The 11073-nt window shown below is 31.7% G+C and overlaps 1 protein-coding gene across 1 annotated transcript; it reads right to left on the bottom strand.

The window, feature by feature from the left end:
- Positions 1–3741: 3741 nt before the first annotated feature.
- Positions 3742–6896, bottom strand: LOC133171660 (uncharacterized). The gene is made up of 5 exons (XM_061306449.1): positions 6768–6896; positions 6241–6337; positions 5929–6061; positions 5702–5837; positions 3742–4331 (listed from the first exon to the last, which is right to left on the bottom strand). The coding sequence occupies exons 1-5, from the start codon at positions 6869–6871 to the stop codon at positions 4193–4195; spliced, it is 609 nt and encodes a 202-aa protein (XP_061162433.1). The 5' UTR covers positions 6872–6896; the 3' UTR covers positions 3742–4192.
- Between the last annotated feature and the right edge of the window lie 4177 nt (positions 6897–11073).

Below are 11073 nucleotides of genomic sequence, written 5' to 3'. Positions count from 1 at the left end.
TTTAAAAATTTCTAGATACAAAGAAATTACTAGGGAAAAAAAGTACACAAGGGGTCTACATGTAAACGGGGGTAGAAATTTTACGTCATTATGGTTCGCAGAACTTCAAGATGTACAGAAGTACTGACACATTGTACATAATAAACGATGAAATGTTAGATATAGAAAACAATGGTATAGATGCCAGGGAATGTTTTAAACAAGAGGCTCATGTGCCACAACGCTTACCTGGAATTTCTCTTCCCTACAAATATATATATATATATATATATATATATATATATATATATATATATATATATATATATATATATATATATATATATATATATATATATATATTTATATATTTATATATCTATACTTATAAATTAATACATTTTGCAAATAAACTCCGAAACGGGTGCACCAGAGTTCTTACTTACTCCTCTAACAATACACTAGAAACAAGATGATGTCCGTAAACTATATTTAGATTTCACTTGCATAGTAAGTGTCGCACATTAAATAAAAAGTCTACTTTTATTTTCTATAAACAGCCATGAAATAGCAAAAACGTGAGTACGGTGGCGTTTCCGGTTGGCAGATCTAAGTTACTGGCAGTTTTTAATGAAACTGACAACAAGCAATCGTTTATCTATTTCATAAAACGTCATCACTCTATTATTCCATCAAAAATTGATTTAAATGATATAAAAGAAATAAGTTGTGATAACCGATTAAAAAGGGAAATGTGCAAATTATTTTCGTCATTCGCCAATCTTAATATTGAAGGAAGCTTCTAGAACATCATATAGCATCGAGCCCGATGTTAAAAAGAAAAACGAGGCGATTGTAGCTGCATGAACATAAAAAAAAGCTTTTGTGTGAATGATCATTGAAATAATGGTAAATTATTGATAACACTATAAGTTGTGAATATATTTATATATCGAAAGACTATTGCATATATGTAGTAGGTTTTTCTAATAAATTTATCGGTAAAATTTGTAAATTTATCAGTAAAATTTGTATTTTCCTTACTGAGAGCATCGTGGCAACGAACCCGAAGTACAATTTGTACTTTGTAATAAACTTGCTTACATGAAAAGAGAAAATTAATGAATAAGGTATTGTTCAAATATAATTAAAGCTGTAAAATTTTGTACCCCCCCCCCAAAAAAAAAAATCAATTTATCAATAAAATGTGCATATTCACTCCTTTTATCCTTGGCGGAAATGAAATAAGAGCATCTGAAGTACAATATCCATAACATTGTAGAACAGGTTTCACAATAAATGTCAATTAAATGATATTGTTATTTTTCAAGATTTTACAAAAAGGCGGTGGGGTGGGGGTGGAGACGTACATTTACTTCCTGTGGGATTTTGAACAAAGTATTCCTTCTATAAGCCTGTAGGCTGTCAGTAGAAACTACAATATATTTTCTGTCGGTAGTGGTGTAAATTAAATTCCCCGCGCTTGCGCGGGATTTCATCTAGTATATATATATATATATATATATATATATATATATATATATATATATATATATATATATATATATATACATGTGTACATAAACTGTATAAAGACACTGTAGCCTTTAGCTTGAAGGTTCAGTAATTTATTTACAGTCTACTGAGGCCAACTGTCGACTTCACAAATTGTTTCCTTGCTGTTCTTGCAGACGTTGATTTCTTTCTAAATCAGCACTCGCTCCGTGATCTGAAGGCCGTGAGTTCGAATCTCGGCCGCCACTGACCTAAATCGATAAAAAATAGGTAGCAAATGTTCCTTTGCGAGGCGCTCGGCACTTTGAAGTGAAAGTTGCGGGTCCTTCAGATGAGACCTTAAAAACCGAGACCCCGTGTCACGGCAGGTGTTGGCACGATAAAGATCCCTTGCTGCTCAATGGCCCTGAGTACCGAGTAAAGGTCTAAAATTTGAATCCCTTCACTATATGAGTGAAAAATTCTCGAACGGGACGTAAAACTACATACAAACACATGGCCGAAGGAACTGGGGGGTACTTGGGGGGGGGGGTGCCCCCCCCCAATAATTTTGCCGATATATATAGATTACTATTGTAAACATAGATACTATATGCTTGTGCCCCTCAATAAAAAAGTCTAATGACCCTTTTTTTTTTTTTTTTTTTTTTTTGCTTCTCAGGAAATTTTGTAATTTTTGTAGTGTCCCCTCAACTGTCAACTGAAAAATGTATGGCTGTGCCCCTCCCCCCCCCCCCCCCCAACTGAAATTGCTTCCTACGGGCCTGAATCAATCAATCAATCTTTCTAAATCTTTCATAACCCTTTAAAGCCCTACACTATGGCCCCGCGAGCAACGATTTGTAGAGGGTAACGGGACAAAATACCAGTATCCAAGATGCTTTTTTCAGCTCACCTGAGCCACAGAGTGTCCGGCGTCCGTCTGTCGTCTATAGTCCGTAAACTTTTCACATTTTCGACTTCTTTTCAAGAACCACTGTCCCATTGTCAACCTAACTTACCAATAGCATCCTTGGGTGAAGGGGATTTAAGTTGTTCACAGGAAGTGCCGTGCCCTCTTTCAAAGGGCGATACTTAAGAATTCGTGAAAATTTGGTCGTATCTTTTAAAAATCTTCTTCTCAAGAACAACTGGGCAAGTAAAGATGAAACTTATGTGAAAGCTTCATTACATACTCTAGATTTAAGTTTGTTCATATCAAAACCCCCAGGGTAGGGCAGGGTCACGAATATAAAGTTAAATTAGTTATTAATTGGATGAGAAAATTGCTGAATAAATAAAAAAAATTGTTTCCGGACGATCCTGCATCTAGGTTAAAAAAAATGAATTGGGCCATTTTTAGTCAGTCGGTAGGGAGATGGCAAACAAACTCTTTTTTAAAGATGACCTGGTGTATTTCTAGTACATATGCTGTCTAAAAAGTCTTATAGATACCCCCAACAATAGACACATTCCTCATTAAGTACACTTTTACTTAAAGTTACCCCTGACCCTACCTGACATATAATCAAACACGTTTTTATTTTGCGCTTTCCCACTCTGACTTCGATCCCTCTTCTTAACTGAAATGGTTCAGAGGCGATGTCTGTGCGGTTATGGATGTCACTTGCTATTGTTCATTAATTCATTCATTCATACTTTCTTTCCACTTTCAGTGATTAATGAACATTACTTTAAAATTGCACATTTATTTAGAATACGAATCTTGAAAACATAATAATTGCAAGTAAAACTTCCAAGAATTCAACAAACATATATATAAAAGAGGTATGGCGGTTTTTGTGCATACATGTTTAAATTCCCCTTATTGCTTTAAAAAATATTCAAAAGACAAAGTTTATATGATAAATTGATAGTTTCTAATAGGTAAATTTAGTTTTGCTTATTCAGTACTCGTATAGCTGCTAACACTTCCTCAATAATTCCAGTTAGCTGACGAAAATGCTAAAAAGAGTATTAGCGGTATTTGTTTAATTCTATATCTCTATACGTTATCTTAATTCATTACCAGCAGCAAGCGCTTCGAACACTGAATCTGAAACTGGATGACCTGATACCATTGCGGGGCAGCTTTGCACAGGAGATAGTCCTCTGCCTCTCTTGACAGTGGGTCCCTGGCGTCAGGTACTTTTACTGGTCCTCTGGAAGGGGCATATATATATATATATATATATATATATATATATATATATATATATATATATATATATATATATATATATATATATATATATGGTATCCCTTCGAGGCAATAACCCCATAGAACTATAAGCTTTCAAATATAACTATTGCTTATGAGATTAAAGCATGACACAATGAAACGTTTTAACGTTCGCCCATTGGTTAAAATAAAACAGAAAAATCCTAAATCCCTGTTTAATGATCAGCGTTTTTTTTTTTCATTTCATCAATAATGGTTCTGCATAGGTTTCATTACTGTTATACATAAGTGCTTAGTTAAAGAAAGCTTTGCTCGAAAACCGCCATACCTCTTTTCTGGAATTAAAATGTTCATTCATTGAACTTAAAGATACAGTTGTCATGCTAAATATTAAATTGCAAGCTATTTAAAGTAGAATTTAAATTATTTTTGCAGAAAAAGAGGCTAAAAACTCAGGAAATAATTTTGGGGTTGTGTACATAAAACTCTTTAAAGGGACATGGATGCTCATATTCTTGGTATCGTTTTACACCAATCTCAATAACGAGGCTGCTTTGGGTAGAAGGACTTGAGTACGAATTTCTTGGTCTTGGGACTATAGGCAAACACTTCCTCGCATCGCTCTCCCTTCTTTATGAACAATATAATTCTCTTCATCTCGTATGCTTTGCGGAAGCTGTAAATATTATGATCCTTATGATAACTTAATGAAGCTTTTAAATTTGACAATTAAGAAAATATTACTTATATATATATTTTATCTATCTATCTATCTATCTATCTATCTATCTATCTATCTATATATATATATATATATATATATATATATATATATATATATATATATATATATATATATATTAGGGATGTCAATTTTGTCAATCATTCATATTCGAATATTCAATGAAAGTATTCGAATATATTCGAATATTCGATAAAATAAATAAGATCTGGTATATTTTAAATACGCGTCATCCTACTCTCATGAAAGTTTAGTGTAGGTATTCTTATATTTGAAATAAAATTGTATGAAAACTTTTATAGGTGTACAATAAAGGAATCCGTTTGATACTTGTCAATGTTTGAAATAAATAAGTGATTTAAACGTAGAAAAGTATAATTTTAACAAATGATACGTGTGTATTTATAGTAGCTCCAACTGAGGAACCAGTCGTTTTACCAAAGGCGGGATAGTCGTATACTGTTCAGATCGCAATGCATGTAACTAATTACATCAGGCTTATAAGAGATATGATTATATTCTTTGATACAATGTTTATAAAATATAAACAAACAATTCCATAGACAATTTTCCTAGGTAATTAACTAATTTCCCGATAATGAATATAAAATTCAGGATTATGTACAGCCTGAGATAATCAAGTAATTTACACATTTACTCTAAAATTGAGCCCTTTACAATATTAATTACAGACTAATTCTATCGGATATTTATTTGAATGATCAATTAAATTTGTTTTCATAAGTATACTGTTCACGTCTTTCAGACATTCTAAGAAGGTTTTCATTACGTTGTCCTCGATTCTAGATTCGATCATATTTAACTAATAAAAACTATGAAAGTACGTTTTGTATTATACATAAAGCATTATTGTATAATTCTTAAACACCTTACTCGAAACAAAATAATTTAGTAGATCTATATATTAAGATAAGAAAATAGTGAAAGAAATCGGGCGATCGAAATTGATCGCTAGTAAATTAAACAGGGATAATTCCAGCACTGTTCTAATCAAAATTTATTAATCACAGTACTTCTTTTTATGAAATCTGAAAAACACCGAATATTCGAATCTTAAATTCATATTCGAATATCAACTTATCGAATGAATATTCGAATGTTCGAATATTCGTTGACATCCCTAATATATATATATATATATATATATATATATATATATATATATATATATATATATATATATATATATATATATATATATATATAATTCTTTTACAATGCTTTTATACTTTAGACATTGCCAAGATTCTATCAATGTACAAGTTAAATACCAAAAGACTTACAAATAATACTTGTATTTAGGACGGTCCTCTTCAAGGGCTTTGGGTGCAGATTCCTGTATAAATTTCTCCCGAGGTAGCTTGGACTCTGATTTCTGCGGGGTTGCATTGAGTTCAAATTTTCGAGGAAATATGCGATCTGCAAAATAAAAATACGATTAAGGTACTTATAAGATATGACGTTGTGTCTTAAAAATACTGTAGTCATTGTACTGTAAAATACTCCCTACCCTTTATATACCGGATGCTGTCCTTCATTGCTTGTACTGCATGACAAATCACAGATTTGGTCCAATTCAACAGCTTTGGCGCTGCAGTGGAGGCTAATACAGCAAGAGTCGAAACTCCCATCTCCATCACCATCTATCTCAGAAGAAAATGTTCATGTTATGTACTTTGCATGTTATTTCCGTGTGGTAGATATGTCAAAAAAAAAAAAGAATTAAAAAGAGAATACAAGTTACATGTACGCAGACCTATAGAATTGATGATGTATTATTAGTTATATATTAACGTCATTGGAATTAATGTATTTCACTCACGGTGTGCAGATCTTCTATTCCAGGACAAGGTTTGGGTTCCTCTAACACACCAAGCCACAAAGCAAACCTTTCAATTCTATTAAGGGACACCTCCCTACTGAAAAATTATATGTATGCCAATAAATAAAACGATTGTGTAAGGTACAACCCTCTGTACGATTTTATATAAGTTTTGTTGCTGCAAATACAGAGAGGCTTTAGGCTTTTAACCTTTTACATAGGAAATAACTCTTGATTGAGGGTCCCTAATTGTTGCTAGAACGTTAACTTGCAGACATACATTGTATGTAGTAGTTCACCCCTCCTTATATTGCCTCTGGTTTCCTGTACATTAAATAGAGTAAAACGAGCTCTTGAGATCTTGCAGTGGTTTAAATCCATAACTCTCTGTTCATGTAACATAACACATGTAAGTACAGAAGATCAACTGAATTGATATGTCGGTTTGTTTTACATTTATTATTCATTTGAGATAACAATTGATATTCCTTATATTTAGCTTTCCGTTTTTGCATTGTTTCACTCACCATAAGAAGAACTCTTGGTGCTTGACCGTAAGTACCAGCATTATCAGTGACAGAACTGTCATGATATAATCTCTCTTTTTCCAGCTGAAGACAAAGTAAGCCATTTTCAATTCTCAAATATTGACGAATCAATATAAATTGTCTAGATAGGACGGACAATAGAAACAACCTCTGTGACGTCAGAGTAATTATGACGTAACAATAAATGTGACACCAGACACATGAAAGCCCCGACTTCATTTTGGAGATAGAGGGGCCTAGTATTATTCATTGCAATGAAAAAGAAAGAAATTTAAAACACACACACACGTTCTTCAAGTTCACTTACTTTCAATTCTCAAACCAATCCAAGCTAAATTTAATCCAATTTTAATTTCAATTTTAACTTTAATTTAATTTTAATTTTTAGTTCCAAGCTTACCTAATTCTCAAAGATATCTTGTTCAGTATTTTACAAAAATATTGAGTTTTACTTTTTATAGTGATATATTAGCTTTGACAGAAATATATTTGATAAATACATATAAATGTGTTTCTAGTATTTAAAACTTAGCTATGCCGATTAAAAGGCTTTGAACAGGTAACTTTGAAACCTATTGATTGTGATACTTTTGAGATGAATTTGCCTCTAAAGTAGTAAAGAAAAAAAATCACCTCTAAATAAATTGAGTTGAATTATAATAACTGGTTTCCCCCAGATCATTCTTTACGTACTTTACGCTTTTCTCATTTGATGTTGATAAATCTAACATTATCTTTAGTTTGACTCACCCAGATTGAAAACAGAAATATGACCTACATAAACCAGTTTCATTTTCGGGATTTTTTTCTTTATTAACCTTATCGTGAGTTTGTCTGCCTGGAAATAATCGAATTTCACGAACGTGTTGGGTTTTTTTAATAGAAGTAAGTGGATCAATTTTTTTTTATTATTATTTTTAATTTTAACTCTGCGTAGGCATTTGAGATGGGGGGGGGTCAATTTTTTAGTTATTATTTTTTTTTTTAATAGATGTTATTATTTTATTTATGTTACTTTATTGAAATTTTGATAATTGTCAGTTTAACTCTGCGTAGGCACTTGAGATGGGGGGGGGGGGGTTCTATTATTAATTATTTTTATTTCATTTAATTTTATTTTTGAGGCAGATATCTTCACAAACAAAAAGAAAAAATAACACTTTATGCAAAATATTTTCCAGCAAATTCTTTAAGAAACTGCTGATCTTCTTGACGTTATAAGTTATAACCCGGTCTCTACGTTCAATTGTTACATAACATATTAACACACACACACACCCTCACACACACCCTCTCACCCACTCACACACACACACACACCCTCACACACACACACACACACACACACACATATATATATATATATATATATATATATATATATATATATATATATATATATATATATATATATATATATATATATATATATATATATATAATTATATAATATATATAAAAAACATGGTTGTGTTATACGTATATGTACAGGGCATTTATTGTCGGTATTTATTTTTATCTTTTAAAAAGAATTAATTTATGTACCCATTTTCTTATTGATATTTGCAGTTAAAAAGCTCGTAGCTGGCTGGCGGTCCGCCTCGTTGCGGTCACTGACTTAATATTTGTAGTAACACAGTAATTTTCTTTACAGTCGACAGCGAGGGCATTAGAGGAAAGACAACTCTTGATGTGATTGAGACCTCTTAAATTGTAGATAAAACAGTATTTTAAATTAATATTTTTAAAAATGATTCATCAATGCAAATAACTTAAATTGCACATAGTATATATTATGTATTACAAAATAAATTTTGAATATTTCTTCACTGCTTACAATGTATTTTCTGGAAAAAAATTTTGAGTTTTAAAACAAAATTACTTTTAGAAAACGGAAAATTCAATTCAATTCACTTTATTGAGAATTACCATGTCGGCATACAGTCATGACATAAAACGAATTAACAAGAATAATACATACATATACAAAGTGACAAATGTGAGTTGAACAAAATAATGTAGAGTATATTCACATATTTCTAAGTATTCATTGCTGACTTTCTTTTCTGGTGTCAAAGCACTTTTTCAAAAAACAACATATCCTTCTAGCAGTTGTAATATTTGTAGGATTGACAATTTTTCTAATGGGATTATCACTAGTATATGTGTTTAAATTAAATATATCAGTATAATTGCATCTAAATTGGTCATACTTTGAACAGTATAGAACAAAATGTTTTTCATCTTCAATAAATAATTTACATGAATAGCATAAACGTTTTTCTCTAGGAATAGGGGGTTTACAGTATCTGCCCGTTTCAATATACAATGGATGGGCACTGATCCTTAATTTTGTTAATACAGATCTAAAACTTTTCTTTAAAGGCAGCTTTAAATAACTTTGCAATTTGTATTCATTTTGAATTACAATTTTACTATAAAAAGCTAACTTTCCAGAGTTTGATTTGCTTATATTTTTCAGTTGTTCATGTATCTTGTTTTGGTAGTGCTCTTGTAATTTGTTTTTCAAGGTTGTGTGAGAAATATCCAAAGAAGTGATATTTAATTTTTGTAGTAATGAAGACAGTTTTCTTTGCCAAGATATTCTAGGCAATATATATATAGGCAAAAAATCACGTTACCATAAAATGGCTATAACTCGCCCGACCTATTTTCTGATTGGCGGTTGGGCAGATTTTTGAACGGCTGCCGTATCAGCCCGAAATCGTGGAGAAATTTTACGACGCTTGCAAGAAAAATTCTCGCTCCTTTTTTCTCTCTCTCTCTCTCTCTCTCTCTCTCTCTCTCTCTAATGAAACGTAAAAAAAAAAAAAAAGCAACAAGCAGTTATCTAGAAATATTTGACGATTTTCAAAAATGAATACACTAAGGTAAAACTTGATTAGAAAACATCAAAGATTTGATCAAAATGTTAAATGATTATCTTTTAACTTTAGAAAGTAACACATGAGTGTTAAAACACCCCCCACCCCGGCCATTCAATTACAGCGTGCAAGTCTGCCATGCACAACAATTGCAGCTTGATTTTTTTATGCAGTATGTTCATCAATCTCGAGATCTGAGCGAAAGAAATATTCTTTGCCATTTTTAAATGCCTGTTTTTCAGATGATGAGGTCGAATTTTCTCTAGCCAAGCGCAGTGTAGTAACCCTTGGACTTCCGGTCCAAGGGCTGTCATTCATGCTAATGATACGTAAGAGCCTGTTGTGGCGGGATGTAGGTCATATTTACATCTGCAACTCTCCATCACCTTTATTTTGAGATTTTTCAGCTAGAGCAATGGAAATGTCTACTTAAGTCATTTTCAGGAAGCCTTGGCATCGCTTACGGAAAAGATAGGGGAATTTATTTTTCGGAACATTGCTGATTTACTTATGATAAGCAGATACAATACCTTAAAACCCCATGATATTGCCAAATATTTTGTTAAACATGCAATTTTTGATATTTGATAAGTAGACTCAAACTTAACTTCCGGTAATGGTATGAAAATCATTCAACCTTTAAATTACCGATATTTACAAAGTTGAAGAAGTCCTTACTTTTTAGATACAAAATTATATCCTATATGTATTATTTCCCCCTAAAATATGATGTTGCGTTTCAGTATATTATGGAAAGTCTTAGTGTACCCCCATAATTATTATTTTTCTCTATATAGGTATACCAAAAACTATATATATATATATATATATATATATATATATATATATATATATATATATATATATAGATAGATAGATAGATAGATAGATAGATAGATAGATAGATAGATAGATAGATAGATAGATATATCAGGCGCCAGAATGAAAGTGAAGTGTACGCTAAGAACAATAAGGGTTGTGGGGCCACCGTGAGGCCCCCAGTGGGTCCAGGGCGAAGCCCTGGTGGGGGCCCAGGGGGCGAAGCCTCCGGAAGCTCCTGGGTTTCACCAAGTATTTCAATCATTTTCTTGCAGAAACTATCATGCTATTTCGCTTTTCTTTATAAGTAAAAGACTTAATAATATTGATTTTAACGCAAAAATAATAATTCCTTGGAAACTTATTGTACATGTACATGTACTTAGGGCTGAATATTTTACCGATATATTGGTATCGTCTGCACTTTTTCATAATCTAATGTTCAGCAACAAGTATAATAAATGTTAGTAGAAAAAATAATATCGTATTTTAAATCATAAAGTGTGGGATCAAGCCATTCATGGATATATTTGAAATTAATTTTCTCAAAAATCTTTAAAAAATTATCATAGTATTATAGA

This window comes from Saccostrea echinata, unplaced genomic scaffold, assembly GCF_033153115.1.
Source record: "Saccostrea echinata isolate AGI-Se365-2 ecotype Australia unplaced genomic scaffold, CSIRO_AGI_Sech_v1 ptg000054l, whole genome shotgun sequence".
Classification (NCBI taxonomy): Eukaryota; Metazoa; Mollusca; class Bivalvia; order Ostreida; family Ostreidae; genus Saccostrea; species Saccostrea echinata.
Note: the sequence above shows the minus strand (reverse complement) of the source record. Positions and strands in the feature narration are given on the sequence as shown.